We start from the raw sequence: 19,225 nt of genomic DNA, 5'->3' as shown, positions 1-19,225 counted from the left end.
ATGCTCACCTATTCACCCATTCATGCACAGAGACTTAGAATGTACAGGTTACCAATTCACGTTGTTGGGAGGTTGCACACACAGAACATACCAAACTCCTCACAGGCATTGACCTGAAGTGAGGTTGAATCCAGGTGATTTTTTGACGACAGACCCACAGACCCCAGTGTAAAAAGCACAGGCTGTAGATATGACGTATATCTCTAATGTTATATACTGTATAGTATGACATGCTTGTCCAGCACATCCAGGTATCAATGTTTGGCCCGTCCTCGTATAACTTCTTGTACTTTCACACCTTAGTATCCTGTTGTAATCAGCAGTTAAGCATATAAGACTCCAAAAGGTAATCAGGGTAATTAGTACACAAGTACATGAGTAACTATTCAAGCCCCAAATATATTTAGTGATTTTTATAGTAAGATTTAAAGTAATAAAGAAACAAAATACAATAAATTGGAATTGTAAGCAGTTAAGCTTTCTTAAGCCACCAGTGTTTTAATGGTGCCTGTTATAAATTCTAATTATGAATTTTGTATTTATGATAGAAACTGACGTTTTGTTGACTTTTATTTAAATGTTTTGGGGTTTAAGAAAGTCAAATTGACTTGATTCTTAAATTAGTAAAATCAAAAGTCTAGATAAATGTATTTGTATAAGCAACCTTATTTAGCAGAGTCTCAAAAATTACAGGTGATGTTTGTAATGCCTTGTCCTCATTTACATGGGGAATATATATATACGTATATACACAGTATATACATTCATTTACTCATTCAAGTCATAATGGTCCAGCACTAACAGTAAATACGCCATTCAATCACAAGATGTTCCTGACCTTACCTGACCGGCCAAAGCTTGCTCCCTGGTTAAATCTTGCCTCAGTTGACCTCTTGAAGCTTGTGGGTCAGTGCACTGACTGTCAGCAGTACGTAAACCTTCCTCCCAAGCACTTCATCCGATTCTCTTAAGGTCATTAAGAAAGATCTTCTCCAGCAGACACTGACATAGTTTGGCAAGACGTCAAATATCACCTAAGTACCTCTTCCCCCTAGCATGGACCCCTGAGCTTCGACTGCTCCACGGCTGTAATGGTATATATGATATTAGGGCCCTACTAAATTTATGGGGGAAAAAATCACAGATTTCACAGATGTTTAAAGAAAAGAGCTTCATTTCACTGCAGATATTAAATTACATTCATTAATTGAACGATAGACTAAATAGAAGCAACAATACACAGCACAGCTCTCTTAATGATTTAATGTAAACCTAGAACATCCAGTGCCTGTGCAAGGCTTAATGTTCTGTCTCAAATACTAAAATACTCATTCTTGTTTTGAACCCCTCCTCCTGAATCCACAGAATTGGACATTTGAATTGGTCTTGGACATTTTGACTAAGCGATTGCTAACTGAATTGCTGTAGGATTGTTGTAATGCCTCATAGAGCAGATTAACCAGCAAACGTGAGGTACTTGAACGCTGCACGAGTCAAAAATGTTAAATTACTAAACACAAACCTTAAATGGCATATTACACTGGGAAACGGCTCATTTAATGGTTCGTGATGCGATTTTCACAGCCGTGAATTAGGTAGGGCCTTATTTATAATAATTTTGAGGCTTTTAGTAAGACAGCAAATCGAGAAACACTGGCCATATAACTTTGGTTCTCCTCACCAAAATCAGCACATCAGGACTCCACAATCATAGCCCTGTTCTGAGGCCAAGCACCAAACATGCAGACTGAATCTTGGCGACCTAATAAAAATACCAGGTCAATCTTCATAAACCATAAGCACATGTTTTCACCATGATGAGCATCTTACTCATCAGTAGAACATGACTTTCTTCTCCTGTGCGGTGGATTACGGTTCAGGATAGGCGGATTAGAGGGACCCGATCGGAAGGAAAACACGAAGATCAAGCCGAGAGGCTCTAGTTTAATCTCTTCTTGTAGAACAAGAAGTGATTTTTGTGTTTGTAATCCACAGGGAGTGTGTTCTTTCTGTGGTTCGTGTACCTCTGGAAGTGGTGCACATTCTCTGCTGTTCATTTGGTTGCAGTAAGCGAAGTAAACGTTCTCGCTTTAACAATAGAAGCATAAAAAATACATTTTACAAGGTGGAACATTTAAAATGACTATACTGTTTCAGACCTGAAACACATAAACACACTTCAGGTTATTCTGTCAACTTCAAACACTTCAAAGGATGATTTAAAGGCCACATTAGACACAACTGATATTTCAGACTAATTAAAAATACATTTAAGGCCAATGACCCACATTTCTTTTACTCATAACATGAGAAATGCTGTTGGCTGTGAGGCTGTGTGGCATAATGGTAAAAGTCACATTGCCGGAAACGGCAGCGCCCGAGTTCCGGGGGTTTGATGGTTGTGGGCTTGAATCCCAGTTCTGCCATGCAGCCACTGTTGGGCCCTCGAGCTAGGCCCTTAACTGTACAATGGCTGACCCCAGCTGCCTAACAATCTGGGATATGTGGAAGAAACTATTAACTGTACTGTACATATGTAAACGACAAATAAAGGTGCTTTATCTGCCCTATATAATGAATGTACACTATAAAACTATAAAACAGGACTTTTAACTTCAAATATTTTAATATTTAATTAACAAAAAAACTATTTTTTATTTTGTGTTTTAAAGCCAGAAAAGCAAACCAGTGATGTAAAGTTAAAATGAAACAAAATAAAGTCGTGTACAAGTAGCGTTATGTTTTATAGACAAGATGGATTCATACATGTTCCCTCAGACCTGTGCCCTCAGTTAAACGATTTAAACGTTAATCGTAAATTACTTTTAAAATACATTTACATAAAAACAAACATTACAAACAGGTCTGGTGTCTATAATGATTGAAACTGTGGTGGAAGCAGTATACTCCTCCAGCAGTATAGTGTGATCTGGTAATAAAGGGACGATTTGCGCAGGGTCACGACTCGCTCCTGGATTCACATTTGTTTAACTCGGCCTGCAGAAGTTCTTTGAGCTTATGAAAGGACGGGCGCAACTTAGGCTCCTGCTCCCAGCAGGACTTAATCAGGGCGTAGACGTCAGGCGGGCAGTTTTCGGGTGGCTCCATGCGGTAACCCTCCTCCAGCTTCTCCTTCACCTCCTTCAAAGTCTGAGGAGCAGAAATATACGTAGAAAAGAAAGCTTTACATACTGCACTCACTCACAGATTAAAAAGTTTAGCTGATGCATGCATATTTTAACCCAAAATACATATGTGTAAGATCAGATTTGAGCCCTCTGGTGGGGCTTGAAATCTGGTCTGGTCTTAAAATCTATGATATACACTGGTCAGCCATAACATTAAAACCACCTCCTAGTTTCTACACTCACTGTCCATTTTATCAGCTCCACTTACCATATAAAAGCACTTTGCAGTTCTACAATTACTGACTGTAGTCCATCTGTTTCTCTACACACTTTTTTAGCCTGCTTTCATGCTGTTCTTCAATGGTCAGGACCCCCACAGGACCCCCACAGAGCAGGTATTATTTAGGTGGTGGATCATTCTCAGCACTGCAGTGACACTGACATGGTGGTGGTGTGTTAGTGTGTGTTGTGCTGGTATGAGTGGATCAGACACAGCAGCGCTGATGGAGTTTTTAAACACCTTACTGTCACTGTTGGACTGAGAGATGGACTACAGTCAGTAATTGTAGAACTACAAAGTGATTCTATATGGTAAGTGGAGCTGATAAAATGGACAGTGAGTGTAGAAACAAGGAGGTGGTTTCAATGTTATGGCTGATTAGTGTATATAGGAATGGTGAAGTGAGTGCTCACCTCCAAGCATGTTCAGCCGCCATATTATGCCTGAGCAAGGGTTTAAAAAGATGCTGTGGCTGGCTTCATGTTTGTCAGTGGAAGCATTTCATCCCTCAACCTTGTAAATTATGAGTGGCCAAATAATAATGGAAACCCAGTTTGCTGAATGATGCCATGAAATGCCCAAGAAATCCGATGTTCAGCTCTCATATCAGCAGGTCTATAGGTGTGGGACAAGCAGGGCTCCTTATAGCTGGTCAGTTAGGCCTCTGCTGACCAGTCAAAGCACCTGATCAGCAGTTCAGTATGTCATCATGATACTATGGCCTGTGAGACCCGGTGACTGTACACAGCCAGTGGCGGCAGCAGCTAAAGAAAGATAAGCTCCAATCGGCCATGACTGGACTGGGTGACAAAAGGGGTGAAGTGATGCTCAATATGAACTGATTTAAAAAAAACACCAACAAAAGAGAACCAACCACAGATGGGCACAAGTTCGACTGAGATCAACTCACCATCTTAGGGTACGGCTGTCGACCGTAGGAAAACGTCTCCCATAGTAGTACGCCATAACTCCAAACATCTGATCGTGTGGAAAACTTCTAAAGAACAGAAAAACAGCAATAATACCAATATTACCAAAAATAAACAATAAATAGGAGTGAAATATTTAATATAAACATTATTTGCAATTTTACTGACAGAATATACAGACGGTGGCTAAGTGGGTAGCACTGTCGCCTCACAGCAAGAAGGTCCTGGGTTCGATCCCCAGGTTGGGGTGGTCCGGGTCCTTTCTGTGCGGAGTTTGCATGCTCTCCCCGTATCTGCGTGGGTTTCCTCCGGGTGCTCCGGTTTCCTCCCACAGTCCAAAAACATGCAGCTAGGCTAATTGGAGACACTGAATTGTCCTATAGGTACCAGCCATAAACGAGTGCATTGTAGTGCCGGTCCCAAGCCCAGATAAATAAGGAGGGTCGTGTCAGGAAGGGCATCCGGCGTAAAAACTGTGCCAAATCAATAACGCGGATCACGATCTGCCGGCGACCCCTAACGGGAGCAGCCGAGGAAATTGAATTGATTGACTGACAGGCTATACAGACATATACAGTGTATAATAATAAGCTTACAATCAGGTGTTTACATACTTTTGGTCATACAATGTACGTCACAATAAAATGCTGTACTATGTAGAACTTGACTTTATCTTCTAACCTGGTTGTTCAGGACCTCGGGTGCGGTCCATTTCACCGGTAGCTTCGCATTGTCCTGAAGATCGCATAGACTCTGATGGTCGACCTTGGCCAGACCAAAATCACTGATCTTGGCGATGTTATCCTCCGAGATGAGGATGTTGCGAGCAGCCAGGTCTCGGTGAACCAGTTTCTTCGACTCCAGATACTCCATCCCTTCACACACCTCTCTGAAAAGCCAGGAGAGGAGCGCTCATTACGTTCAGATCAAGGTCAGGGGTCTCCACCTCTGTATGGTCAGTGACCCCTGTTTTAAGGGCATTAGATTATTCCAGCCCCACCAAAACCCTTTCCAGTGGATTTAACTGGAACTCTTTCCTTTTCATATTACTGTAAAGAAGCGATGCATCCACAGAATGTTGGCTAATAAATATGTTCTTATTTATTTATAAAAGTAGGAACGTTGTAGTCAACCGTTTTTGTATAAAATATAGTAGGAGACCACAGAATGTTGGCATGAATAGAAAGAAGCAACCAAACCGAATAGATCTCCTAAGGCCTATAAAATACATAACATTTTAATATGTAATAAATACATAATAAAAAATTACATGCCAAGCACGTTTAACTCTTTATTTTAAACAGGGCCTAGAACTTTGCAGCAATGGTTTGCAAACATCTTCCACAAACGCATCGATGGGGGACGTAGGAAGGCGACACCAAAGTTGAGAACCTGAGATTCAGTTTATACAGCGTATTTAGGTAATATACACACAGAAATGACATTTTTAAAAAAATTACAACTATTTGGAGCTATTACAGCCACATCTGCCATGTTAAACATGTGTATAGACTTTTGAGGTGTGTGTGTGTGTGTGTGTGTGTGTGTGTGTGTGTGTTTAAAGCTTACAGTGCATATTGCAGAAGCTGGGACGTAGTAACAACTGAGCGACCTCGTGATCGCAGAAAATTTACCAGATTACCCTGCAAAACAGCCACATTCACTATAATATAAACACAGACATTAGGAAAACAGAACAAAGCACATAATAATAACAAATATAATTCTATTTAAAATGTAAATAATATCTGGATGCATTGTCTCTAATTTATTTTGTAGCCAATTACAGGATTGCATTTCTTGCATTTCTCTTACTCTTGACAAAAAAGTGTAAATATATAAATTACAAGAACAAAATATTTGATTATTATTATACAATTAAATGAAATCTGACAAATTAAACAAAAAATATTTGTTTAATGTCCAACTTGTTTGACTCAACTTCTTGCAGGACATTAGAAAAATAATATTTAAATGAGCGGTACAGAAACACTACAGACGAGCTTTGGACAAATTCTCATCTATCCAGGCATAGGCAATCATGTCTGTGTAGACGCCAGTCCAGCCTACAGCTCCTGAGATTCCAACCCAGATCTCACTGGTGGTGGGCTAGTAAAATAGTGAAAACTATACAGGGTCACAATGCATCTGGTACCACCCAAAAACACTTGGAACCCAGCAGGAATAAACCCTGGACATGGCACTAATCCAGGTAGAATGTTAGTTAGTGTAAAAATGTCTACAGAAGCTCCAAATAAATGTCAAAACATCTGAAAATGCCTTTCACACACATTTCTGCTCTGTTTGAAATCTCTCCCATAAAACGTCTACAAGCCAGTGCTGGTAATATGTAACTATGAGCAACTTTTTCAGCATGTGAATATTAATCTATGCAAGTATTGATGTACCTACATATTTCTATATGTTTATTACTATTTTATACAGTACATGCTCTCTATTTTAAATCTGCATTGTTTTAGGATGAGGGCGGCACGGTGGCTCAGTAGGTAGCACTGTCGCCTTCTGTGCGGAGTTTGCATGTTCTCCCCCGTGTCTGCGTGGGTTTCCTCCGGGAGCTCTGGTTTCGTCCCACAGTCTAAAAACATGCAGTCAAGTTAATTAGAGACACTGAATTGCCCTGTAGGTGGATGGGTGTGTGTGTGTATGTGTGTGTCTGCCATGCGATGGATTGGCGCCCCGTCCAGGGTGTTACTGTGTGCCTTGTGCCCATTGAAAAGCTGGGATAGGCTCCAGCACCCCCCCCCATGACCCTGATTGAATAAACTGATAAGACAGTAAGTGAGTGAGTGAGAGTGTTTTAGGATGAACCCAGTGCACGTCATTTCGTACTTTCTATGCACCTCGGTGTACAGTGAAATGACAATAAAGTTAGTCTTGAATCCTGGTGTCACTCGTACCTTCGCCATGAATTCAGTGATGATGTAAAGGCCGTTGTGTAAAATCACTCCCAGCAGCTGGACCAGATTCTTATGCTGCAGTTTTCTACAAAACAACACAGAGTTTAAAAAACCAGGATGAGAGTTTGGACCGTAGGCACAAACAGATAAACCCCATAATGCAGCGGTTCTCAGCGGCCGCACTAATAAATACATTTGAGGTAACGATATGCCCATGATACAGAAGTGTGGGGAGCATCTTCACACATCATGAGCCGCAGTGTTAAAGAACCAACACAAACAGTAGTGACACACTCACGTCATGACTGATGTCTCATCCAGGAAAGCTTGAGCTGTGACGTCAGACTTTATGTTCTTCACAGCCACCTTCCTGCCCATGTACTCGCCCTGAAACACGTCTGAAGAAGAACAAACACAATAATTTAAATGAACTACGCTCCATTTTTGTAAGCCCCATTAGCATTACAGCTCAAGGGCAATCGTAAAAGTGAAAATATTAAACTTCAATCTTGGCCTGACTGATCCATAACGCTTGGGGTAAAAGTAAAAACTTTAGGTGGTTATTTTGAACCATGAAGATAATCCTTGTAGTATAAACACAAGTTTATTTATTTATTTTGCTTTGCTATCAGGTCGCCAGGCGTCTACACAGACATCATCGGCTGTGTCTGAGTGTGGTAGGGACGAATGGATTCTGCTGGCTGGTCGAGGTGCTGCACAGAAATGGTTAATATGAACCTGCCACACACCAGTGAAAAGACGCGGTCAGCTATTGCACACGTGTCTGGGTGTGTGTTAGGTACGACCCTTCTTGGTCAGGGTAGGACTATCTGGGTAATTGAATAAGATGAGACTGGAAGACACAGAATGGAAAATGCAGAATGTGTGTAAAAATTTACATTTACATTTTCAGCATTTAGCAGACGCTTTTATGCAAAGCGACTTACACAATGAGCTGAACACGATGAGCAATTAAGGGTTAAGGGCCTTGCTCAGGGACCCAACAGTGGCAACTTGGTTGTGGCGGGGCTTGAGCCGGCAACCTTCTGCTTACTAGTCCAGTACCTGAACCACTGAGCTATCACTGGCCCACAAATTCACATCCTTGGTTGAATATTTAAGAAATAAACACAAGCTCTGCACAAGTTAATATTTTACATTTACATTTTTTAGCATTTAGCAGACGCTTTTATCCAAAGCGACTTACACAGTGAGCGGAACACAATGAGCAATTGAGGATTAAGGGCCTTGCTCAGGGACCCAACAGAGGTTAATAAAACTATTTGTTGCAAATGTTGATGCAGTTACTTCTTATCTAATGAACTGGAGGTTTTGTCTAAAACTTCTCACACTAGCCAAACAGCAGTGTAGAAACGGTGTTCATTAAAATCAGTGGGTGAAAATTCGTACCACTGTAAGCAAACTTGGCTTCAGGGTCCAATTAGAATATAGAATATAATAGCAGAAAGATCTGGAAGACCAAAAAAAACACTGATAGAACTCAATAAAGAGGCTAAAGAAGATTTAGCTGATACTTTATACATCATAAATATACACATCAGCATCCCTGATCGTCATAAACCTCACATGTGTCGCCACCTGGTGGCAGGAAGTAACTAGTGCAGGAACGTATAACCGACCTCCAAACTCTCCCTGTCCGATACTTTCTCCCAGAGTAAGCTTTGACAGATCCAACAGCCAGCCAGCTAAAAGATAGAGGGGGAAAAGAGAAATAAATACTAATAATTACAAAAAGGAATAAACATAAAACATGGTTACTGTAATAAAGAGCGTTTGAAACAGGAGGAGTTACTTTTAGATAGCTGTAATGCTGCTGACTTGGTGCCCTCTTTCTCTTTGGGTTTTTGCAGGGTGGTTGCAATGATGCCTTTGTTCTTGGAGTAGTACTGAAAGAAAAAAAGCAAAATGCTATTTTATTATACACTACATTTATAAAGTATTTAGATAGTAGCCACAACTGCGCTTTTTATTCGAACTCTATATTTGCCCTAGAGTATTATCAGTTTGCTTTTTCTATTTTCATTTAATTTGTATGTTTTACTACCACTTTATCCTGATTAGAGTCACTACTGGACCCCTGAGCAAGGCTCTTAACAGTGTAAGCTGCTTTAAATTTAAGCATCAGCTAAATGCCACAAATGTAAATGTCTGTTTGAGGACGCCCGACTGACCAATAGCACCACTGCGGATTTATTTATTTAGGGTTTTAATGTCATGTTTTACACTTTAATTACATTGATGACAGGAACGGTAGTTACTTGTTACACAAGATTCATCAGTTTACAAGGTGTCATGGACAATTTAGTGTCTCCAGTTCACCTCACTTGCACGTCTTTGGACTGTGGGAGGAAACCGGAGCATCCGGAGGAAACCCACACGGACACGGGGAGAACATGCAAACTCCACACGGAAAGGACCCGGACCGCCCCACCTGGGGATCGAACCCAGGACCTTCTTGCTGTGAGGCGACAGTGCTACCCCCACTGGGGTTTCAAACCCTGGATTCCAGGGTAGTGTGCCGGCATTATCCGATATAGTCTGCTCTAAACTGGAATCAGTGGCCGCAAAGTGAAAACAGAATCTAGACGTTGTAGACTATATGTGTAAAACAGTGTAAAATATTATACACACAAAATTAGAAATCATATTTTTTTTAATAATATGTTTGTGGACATCTGACCATAAGTCTGTTGGACATGCCTGTGTCCCAGTGGAGTTATAAGTACTAACTGTACCTCAAAACATTCTGTAAAAGTTCTATAAATAAAAATTTTAATGTTAATGTTAATTTAGGCACTTGTGTGGTACCGTGGTATGATCTTCTCAGCTAGAGCAACAGCCAGTCTTCTAAGAAGGCTTCCACAAGACTTTAAAGAATGTCTGTGTATGGGAATTTGTGCCCATTCAGTCATCTGTATGGCTGGGAATTGATGCTGATTGCTGTTGATTGGGGCTGAGGTCAGGGCTCTCTGTCAGGTCTTTATAGAGCTGCTGATGCTGGAACAGGAAGGTTGGAAGCATATACTGTAATTTCCTTTATATAATTGATTTAATATATCTGTTAGTAATTATTGTGGCTGTAACACAGAAGAAGTGTCCCAATACTTTTGTCCATATATTCGCTCTAGGCTTGGGTTTGATGGCATAACCTGTTTACACAATCACCTGAAAATCAGTCATTCAGTCATCTGCTGGTCATAAGTATCATAACATCTGACCTACAGTTCCTGTTTCTGTTAGACAAGTAGTCACATTTAGCGTGTACTTTTTTTTTTCCTGTCTAATGACCTCAAACACACAGACACACAACACAGCGGCTCGAAGTGAAGAAGGTTTTAATCTAAGAACTCACTTGCACTGTGCAATACTCATTTAAAATAATACATTCTGACCAGATTGCCAGTCCATGCTGTTAAAAAGCATCTTCTTAACATGATGGGCAGTTGTAGCCTAGTGGTGAAGCTACTCTCTGTAAAACTGACATTTTACTCTTAACGATTTTACATTTTAACGACATCTTCTGTTGTTTTACCCTGAGGTGGTTCTGACGGAAACCTGTTCACCCTCTCGAGGTTAAAGACTGCAAGTCGAGACTGCTGTGCCAACAATGCTGCTTCTACTAGATGTGACGGAATCCTGGCATGTTTGCACCGAAAATGTCCAGAACTTACAATGGACTTTGTCACAGACTGGACTGAATAATGAAGAACTCCAATTATATATATATATATTCAGTTTAATTCAATTTAAAAAATTTTGTTTGTATTATTTGTTATTTGTGTAAATTCTATTTAGTTCAAGTATCCTCCAGGCCACCCAAAGAGGATGGAGGTCCCTGCTGAGTCTGGTTCCTCTCAAGGTTTCTTCCTGTCATTTTAAGGGAGTTTTTCCTGCCACTGTCGCCCTCGGCTTGCTCAGTAGGGGTTTTTTGGTCTGTTGGTACTGGATTCTGTAAAGTTGCTTTAAGACAATGTCTATTGTAAAAAGCGCTATATAAATAAATTTGACTTCACTTCACTTGGTTAGGGTACTGGTCCAGTAATCAGAAGGTTGCCGGTTCAAGACCCACCACTGTCAGGTTGCCACTGTTGGGCCCTTGAGCAAGGCCCTTGACCCTCAATTGCTTAGACTGTGTACTGTCACAAGTGTAAGTCGCTTTGGATAAATGCAGAAAATGTCAAAATGATGCTACCACCATCATATTTTAGAGTAACCTGTTAGAAAAACAGATTTTCCCAAACATACTGATTAAGATAAATATGTCCACTTTAATCACATGACCACTGGACTTATTGCTGTTTTGTTGTGTGAATAATGCTTTTTTGTCAAAAACAACCTTCTTAATGCGTCCTGATTTGGATATACTCAGTTTCCCTGTGCTCTGACCTCAAGTGGTCCTGTGGAGGACGTCCACAGACTAGTGCACATCTCCACCAGTGGTGTGAACATCCTTTTTTAATAGCAGATGACACAGTTGGCACCACAAGAACCATTAAACCACTTCTCTTTCTAGTAAATTAAGTCTAAAGAGTGTCTGTTCCCTCCTCTACTTTATACACACTTTACTGCAGCCTAACGGTGGTATTTTTGCACTATTCTACAAATAGATCCTTGACATGTTTTAATGGCCTTTGTTATTGTTTGATAATTTAACGCCTGTAAATAGTCTCTACTATACTGACAGACCTCACAAAGAAACACACTATTCAGCTTTGAGTCTTACTGGTGCAACCGGTCTGTCCAGATGTTCAACAGGTACAAATAGCTGTGTTATTTGGGGACGGGGGTCCGTCTTGGTCTCATTTCTGTGTGTTCGAGGTGCTGGCACGAGTAGTGGAGCTCCACATAGAGCATAGCATAACTCTCTATATGCGACATGGCTCTGGGTGGTTTAGAGATAGGCATTTGAAACTGGTCTACGACCCTCCTCGCTCATGTTGGAGATGGTGCGAGCAAAAGAGAGCGTGTAATAGGGAACTGAAAATGACTAAATTTAGAGAAAAGGGGCAAGAAGTTCAAAACTAAATCGTTGTGAAGTCATTAGAAACACACACTTCCTGCACAGGTGTTTGAGAATTAATGAACTTACGATGGTTAAGTGTAGCATAAGATTGAAGCCACATGGTAGGCGTGACCAGTCCTACATGGTCACGCCACGACGGCGTCATAGGACAGTGAATTATAACAAAAAATAGATTAAAGGAATTCATACTTTATTTAAGTGAATATTGTTTACATAGAATGTAATAAATGTTAATGGTTTTGTTATGGACAGATGTGTTAGATTTCACTGCACTTTTACATCCTCAGGAAATGGTTTACACCACAGGAAATAAACTGCATAACAAAGATACCCAGTACACTGGGTTCCTTACACATGCAAACAAAAGATTTGAAGATTTTAATGTAATACTTTAAACTTAATTTAAGGTTCAAAGTCTTTCATGCGCTCGTGAAGAACATGTGTTATTATATTGTTATTGTAACCCAACACTGCTGAGATCCAGGCTCAAATCTAAGTGGTGCTATTGGCTAGACAGGTGTCCAGACACAATTGTCTATGTCTGTTGGACAGGGAGGGGAACGCCCAACCACTGCGATAGATATATAGTAGAAAAATCCGAACCTGACGGGTGAATCTCACCTCTACCATGTCGATGAGGTTGTAGAAGTGCTGTGTGTTGTCGATGGTGAGCTTGGATTCGTGGTAGATGACGCGGTAATGAAGCACCTCCTTTTTAAAGCTCACGCTCAGCACATAGTCGCCCTGGTGCCTGATGGACTCCCGAACCAAGAACAGTCCGTCTTCCATGGGCCGCAGTTTGCTGACCGCCTCCGGACCCGAAATCTTCCCGTGGAACCAACTGCATTGACATAAATAAAAAAGACAAACCCATTAGTCCAAGCATGTTTGAATTCTTTGTTGCTTAGCAGGCATTACATTAAAAAGCCAATACATACGGCCAAAAGTATTTGGACACCTGATCATGAGCTTGTTGGACATCCCAATTCAAAAACAAACAGTATTAGGGCAGTGATAGCTCAGTGGTTAAGGTACTGGACTAGTAAACAGAAGGTTGCCGGTTCAAGCCCCGCACCCACCAAGTTGCCACTGTTGGGTCCCTGAGCAAGGCCCTTAACCCTCAATTGCTCATCGTGTTCAGATCATTGTGTAAGTCGCTTTGGATAAAAGCGTCCGCTAAATGCTGAAAATGTAAATGTATTAAAATAGTGACCTCTGTGTGGTCTTTTTAGCTAGAACAGCAAGACTTGTCTTGCAGTATGTCTGTGGGAATTTGTGCCCATTCAATCAACAGAGCATTTGTATAGCTGTGCACTGATGTTGGTCAAGAAAGCCTCAGTTAATGTTCCGGTTCATTCCAGAGCTGTTCAGTGGGGCTTAGGTGCAGGACACGGAGGTTTCTTGGTTTTTAAACCGAGCTTTTCTTCATGTCTTTATAGAGTTTAATTTGTGCTGGAACAGGAAAGGGCCTTCCCTAAACTGTTGCTGCAAAATTTGAAGCATATACTTTCCTTTATAAAATTGATTTATTACACCTGTTAGCAACTGTTGTGGCTGGAAAACATGAATCCAAAAATTTGAATACGAAGACTAAGAATACTAAGGTGTCCCAATACTTTTGCTCATATAGTATACAGTAAAACTAAGAAAACGGATCCTAGATAAGCACACTTGCTTAGAGACACTTTAGACACTTTTAGACCCTCAGTTCCTCTCGAAATACCCTGTAAGCAGCCCACACTCTTCTGCCAACTAACCACACCACATCATCAAGACGTTATGATGCTCACGACCTCCCACAAACCTTCGCAAAGAGCATGTTAACAAATATGTTTTGATAAATCAAAGTCAATTTTTTTTTCTCAAAGCAACTTTACAGAATTCAGTACCGCCAGACCAAAAACCCCCTGTTAAGCAAGCCGAGGGCAACAGTGGCAACAAAAAAGTCCCTTAATATTACAGGAAGAAACCCTGAGAGGAAGCAGACAAAGACATAAACACTGCTGGTAATAAAATGAAAAATACCCAAGAAATGGTGGCACCGTGGGTAGCGCTGTGGCTTCACAGAAAGAAGGGTCACCCCGGGTTAAGAACTGCCCACCCTGAGGATTCATCTGCCCATGATTTATTTTTGAGAGTACACAGTTTACCATAATTTTGTCCCCGGTCATTAAAAATGCACCACGTTCCTGTTGGCGTGTTGAATTTGTTGGCATTATTAGTCAGTGCTCCTCCTTTACATTACAGCTCTCCTGCCAATCTGGGATTGTTTGAAAATGCACTCACAGGTTGTGGGGTGTGATTTTGTTTTGGCCTACTTTCAAAGCTTCATTACAAATGGCACAAAACGAGAATGAATATCTACTCAGCACTTGAGAAACAGGAGGAAGAGAGGACAAATGTTAAAACTCCACACCAAGGCAGTAAAACACAGACTTGGATGCTGTAATTATGTTCCTTTGCCCACTCAAAATTAAACTACGCCCTCAATTACACACCCTGTTTAAGAAAAGCAACTGTTTTCTTGTTACCCACCCAAGGATGACGTCCTAATAACGTCTCTGGTTGTAAAATCTGCTTTCAGACTTACGGCATCAGGCTGAGACTGGGGTCCACGCGCAGGGCCTCACGTTCCCGCATATTGGAAGCGAAGATCAGACCTTCCTCACCGGTCCTGTTGTGTTTGGCCCTGTAAATGGACTTCCCCTGTCAAACAACCATGTGTATTTATTTATTTATTAGGATTTTAGGTTATGTTTTACACACTTTGATTACATTCATGACAGGACAGATTCATCAGTTCACAAGTTTAATATCAAACACAATTTTGCGTCACCTCACTTGTACATCTTTGTACTGTGAGAGGAAACCGGAGCTCCTGGAGGAAACCCACACAGACACTCAGAGAACCCACACAGAAAGGACCTGGACTGCTCCACCTAGGAATCGAACCCAGGACCTTCTTGCTGTGAGGCGACAGTGCTACCCACCGGGCAGCGTCCCAATATAACACATCAATCACAAATCTAATTCTACTAGAAATAATAATCCACATCCGTACAGATCAGGTCTGGTTTCGGTCTGTGAGGTTTCCGTCTGACCTCAGGACCACACGTACGTTTGTACAGGATAATAAAATGGTACCATTAACATCTCCAGATGTAAGACGGTAATGATGTCTCCTTTGCGATACGCAAGCTCGTTGGGCTTGGGCTTGGTGTGGTCAGCTTTGGCGACACACTGTGTTCCGGGCGGCCATGTTTTCTGCAAAAATAGAACCAGAAACACTTTCACACACATTCACCGGAAGTAGGAAGTAGCACCTCTGATAATGTGTAGGTGTTTTACCGTAGCCATCGCTGAGGTGAAGTGTGAGTCAATAATAATCTACATCAGCAGCATTAGACCACCTGCAGAGACATAAATAGAGATTCTGAAGCAGGAAAAAACCCTCACAGACCTGTAGTATATACGAGGGTTGTTCAAAAAGTTTCCACACTCTTTTAACTCGATTTATTAGGAATTTTAAAAACAAACTCCATCACCTTTCTACATCATCACCTTCTGATACATTTTTCCAGCATCGTACCAACTGTTTAGTGCCGTCAGCAAAAAACGTTTTAGGTTGAGCGTGTAGCCAATGATGCGCCGCTGCCGTCACATCATCATCACATGAAAATCTTCTTCCCCTTAAAGCTTCTCTGAGCGTCCAAAAAGGTAGAAATCAGATGAAGCTAAATCCAGACTATAAGCGTCTCTCAGTCTCTCAGTCTCTCAGACACGACGGATTACTCCTCCTACTACACCCTCACCGCTAATTGTAACCACAATATAAAAATGCTGAAACTTTTTGAAGATCCATCGTAAATCTCATTTGACCAGACCATCAAAATCAAGCATTTACTTTAAAGTTTCTATAGGATCACCTATCATTCTGGTTGTCTCTAAGGCACTGAGACTTTTTTGACTCCAAGTGAGAACCATTATGCCCGTATTTAAGGACTCATTTAAGTATTTACATTTACATTTTCAATATTTATCCAAAGTGACTCACATTGCCATTACAGTATACAGTCTGAGCAATTGAGGGTTAAGGGCCCAACAGTGGCAACCCGGCAGTGGTGGGGCTTGAACCAGCAATCTTGTGATTACTAGTCCAGTACCTTAACCACTAGGCTACGGCTTGCCAAGCAGTCAAAGATATCCAGAAAATTCTGGGACAGGCAACAAAAGGGAAACTATTACTAACCAAAAGGAACACCATTGTTCATCTGACATTCCTAAAATGAAACAGGATAATCCCCAGATATTGTATTTACGTTAAACATCAAATGAAGCATTTCATAGTGAAAACAGAATATCGACTATCAGACGTGGTGGCGGTGTTGTAATGGCGTGTGGGTGCTTTATGTGTCAGAATCTTTTCAGTATCTGAACATTTTTATTTTATGGACAGTGTAAAGACATCTGTCCATGAGATGACACCACCGAGTTGCTCCTGTTGGGCTCCTAAACAAGGCCTTTTACCCCCAGTTGCTTGCACTGTATTCAGTCACAAGTGTAAGTTCTTTGGATGAAAGTGTATTTAAAGTATTTTATAACAGATGCAACCTGATGGGGGAGCATTTACTTTTTATTCAGCCATCTCACCAGGTTTAGCTTCATGGCTGATCTGTCCTGGTACAATGGCTTCAGTACTTTGTGCAGGGAAGCAGTCCCATGTCATGATGCTCCCACCATCATACTTCACTGTCGTACGCACCATCCTTTTCTTGATGTTTTCGGGAACATTCATTCATTCATTGTCTGTTTCACCATGGATTTATCCTATTGAAGTTTACGCTGGGTACAGTTTACTGTAGGAAGGTAAAAAACACGCCGGACAGGTCACCAGTCCATTACAGGGCACACACACACACACACGTTTTTGTGTGTGCCCTGGAGAGATTTAAGGTTACATGAAGTTTCCACTGAAGCATCTTTTCTATTTAAGTCTTGTAATCATTTGGTTTCTGAGAACATCAGGACGCTCTTTAACCTTCAGCACGATTTCGGTGTGCGAAATACCAAGGACATCATTTCATTTTACTTTCACGTTTTACCATCACTCTGTCCTGGTCAATATTGTAGTGGGTCCAGCTTCCCCATAATCACTGGGCGCAATATAGCAACACAATCCACCGTAGGGCCTCGACCCTTCCCCAATCATAGCCTATCGTATCTGTCTGTAGACGCCTGACCTGCCAAAAGCACTGCTGGGGATTCAAACCCTGTGCCACCCCAGCACCCATCAAATCACATCTTTTAACATGAAACTAGGTGCAACTTGGACAAAAACATTTTGATTTTAATTTGTACCACGAACCTACATATATAAATTTTATGTAACAATAACGTCTCCCCTACTAATCATTGTAAATGCCTATTTCTGTTTATGCTTATAGACAAAACACTATATGGACAAAACTATTCAAATTATTGAATTTGTGTGTTTTAGTCTCAACAATTGCTAACAGGTAGGGATGTAACGATGTACCACAAGACAGTTAAAAATCAGTACACATGTGTAATGATTTAAATGGCGCTATTTTTCACAAAAAAGGAAATTGTTTTGCGTAGTTTGTACCTACCTCAGAAATAAAAGGGCATTCATTATTTAGATAAATAAAAGATAAGCACAAATACAGGATTTTATTATTTTTAAAGAGAAATAATAAAAGAAAATAATTTGTCTTCAATTTCATTTCGTTAAAAAAATTGGGACAAAAAATCGAATAATGAACCCAGTATCGTGAATCGCATCGCATTGTGGGCAGAGTGTATCGTTACATCCCTACTAACAGGTGAAGTAAATCAATTATATACAGGAAATTATGCTTTCAACTTTGCAGTAACAGTTTAGGGAAAGCCCTTTTTTGTTCCAGCTTGACTGTACCCCTGCGTACAAAGCGAGCTCTAGTATAAAGACATAAAGAAAAGCTCCAGTGTCCAACACAGAGCCCTGAGCTCAGCCCCACTCAACAGCTCTGGAATGAACCGGAACTCCAACTGAGGCTTTTTTGACCAGCATCAATGTCCAGCCGTACAATACTGTCATCTTTCGATTGAATGGGTACAAATTCCCAGAGACACACTTCATGTCTTGTGAGAATCCTTCTCAGGCTGTTGTCAAAGCTGACAAGCTCATGGTCAGGTGTCCAAATACTTTTGGCCATATAGTGTTAGTTAAAGTTAAAAAGATAATGTGTGTACATTCAAAGCAGAGTAAATTGAAGCACATTTAATAAAAGGTAAAGTGTTAAAATACTCCTCTGTATAAAGGTTGTTTACTGTATTTAATGATCTGTGGTTCCAGTTTACAAGAACTTAATACTGAAGTAGAAAATGTAGGAAATCTAGAGTACTAATCTGCTGTATTTACAAAAAATAAACAAATCTGAATCATTTTAGGTAAAGAAATAATAATAAAAATAAAAGATGAATTACTCACCTAAACACTAAACAGTCGCTTCAGATTATAGATGAATATCCATGCAACGTTCAAGGGCTCACAGACTGTAGCGATATTTTGTTTTTATGAGGGTGAATTGTGGTTTTAAACTCACTTCCTCATCATCACTGAACACAAACATGATTGTAATAGGGCACTGAAGCACAAGAAGGAGGAGGCAGAAGAGCCATGATGAAAAGAGCAAGAGCTGCTTCAAAAAATATTCAATATTCATATTATTTTTACCGTCAGCCATCACTTACATTTACATTTTCAGTATTTAGCAGACGCTTTTATCCAAAGCGACTTACAGTACTGCAGCAATTGAGGGTTAAGGGCCTTGCTCAAGGGCCCAACAGTGGCAACCTGGAAGTAGTGGGGCTTGAGCCAGCGACCTTTTGATTACTAGTCCAGTACTTCAACCACTAGGCAACAA

The 19,225-nt window shown here is 40.7% G+C and overlaps 1 protein-coding gene across 1 annotated transcript; it reads right to left on the bottom strand.

Moving 5' to 3' along the window:
• Positions 1 to 2,668: 2,668 nt before the first annotated feature.
• Positions 2,669 to 18,831, bottom strand: matk (megakaryocyte-associated tyrosine kinase). Its single transcript, XM_063012794.1, has 13 exons — positions 18,790 to 18,831; positions 15,648 to 15,709; positions 15,444 to 15,563; positions 14,890 to 15,005; positions 12,921 to 13,140; positions 9,069 to 9,162; positions 8,896 to 8,961; positions 7,554 to 7,653; positions 7,256 to 7,340; positions 5,907 to 5,980; positions 5,019 to 5,226; positions 4,319 to 4,405; positions 2,669 to 3,150 (listed from the first exon to the last, which is right to left on the bottom strand). The coding sequence occupies exons 2-13, from the start codon at positions 15,654 to 15,656 to the stop codon at positions 2,959 to 2,961; spliced, it is 1,371 nt and encodes a 456-aa protein (XP_062868864.1). The 5' UTR covers positions 15,657 to 15,709; positions 18,790 to 18,831; the 3' UTR covers positions 2,669 to 2,958.
• Positions 18,832 to 19,225: the final 394 nt, after the last annotated feature.

The sequence above is a fragment of the Trichomycterus rosablanca genome, chromosome 17 (genome assembly GCF_030014385.1).
Source record: "Trichomycterus rosablanca isolate fTriRos1 chromosome 17, fTriRos1.hap1, whole genome shotgun sequence".
NCBI lineage: Eukaryota > Metazoa > Chordata > Actinopteri > Siluriformes > Trichomycteridae > Trichomycterus > Trichomycterus rosablanca.
This window is presented reverse-complemented; position numbering and strand designations above follow the sequence as displayed.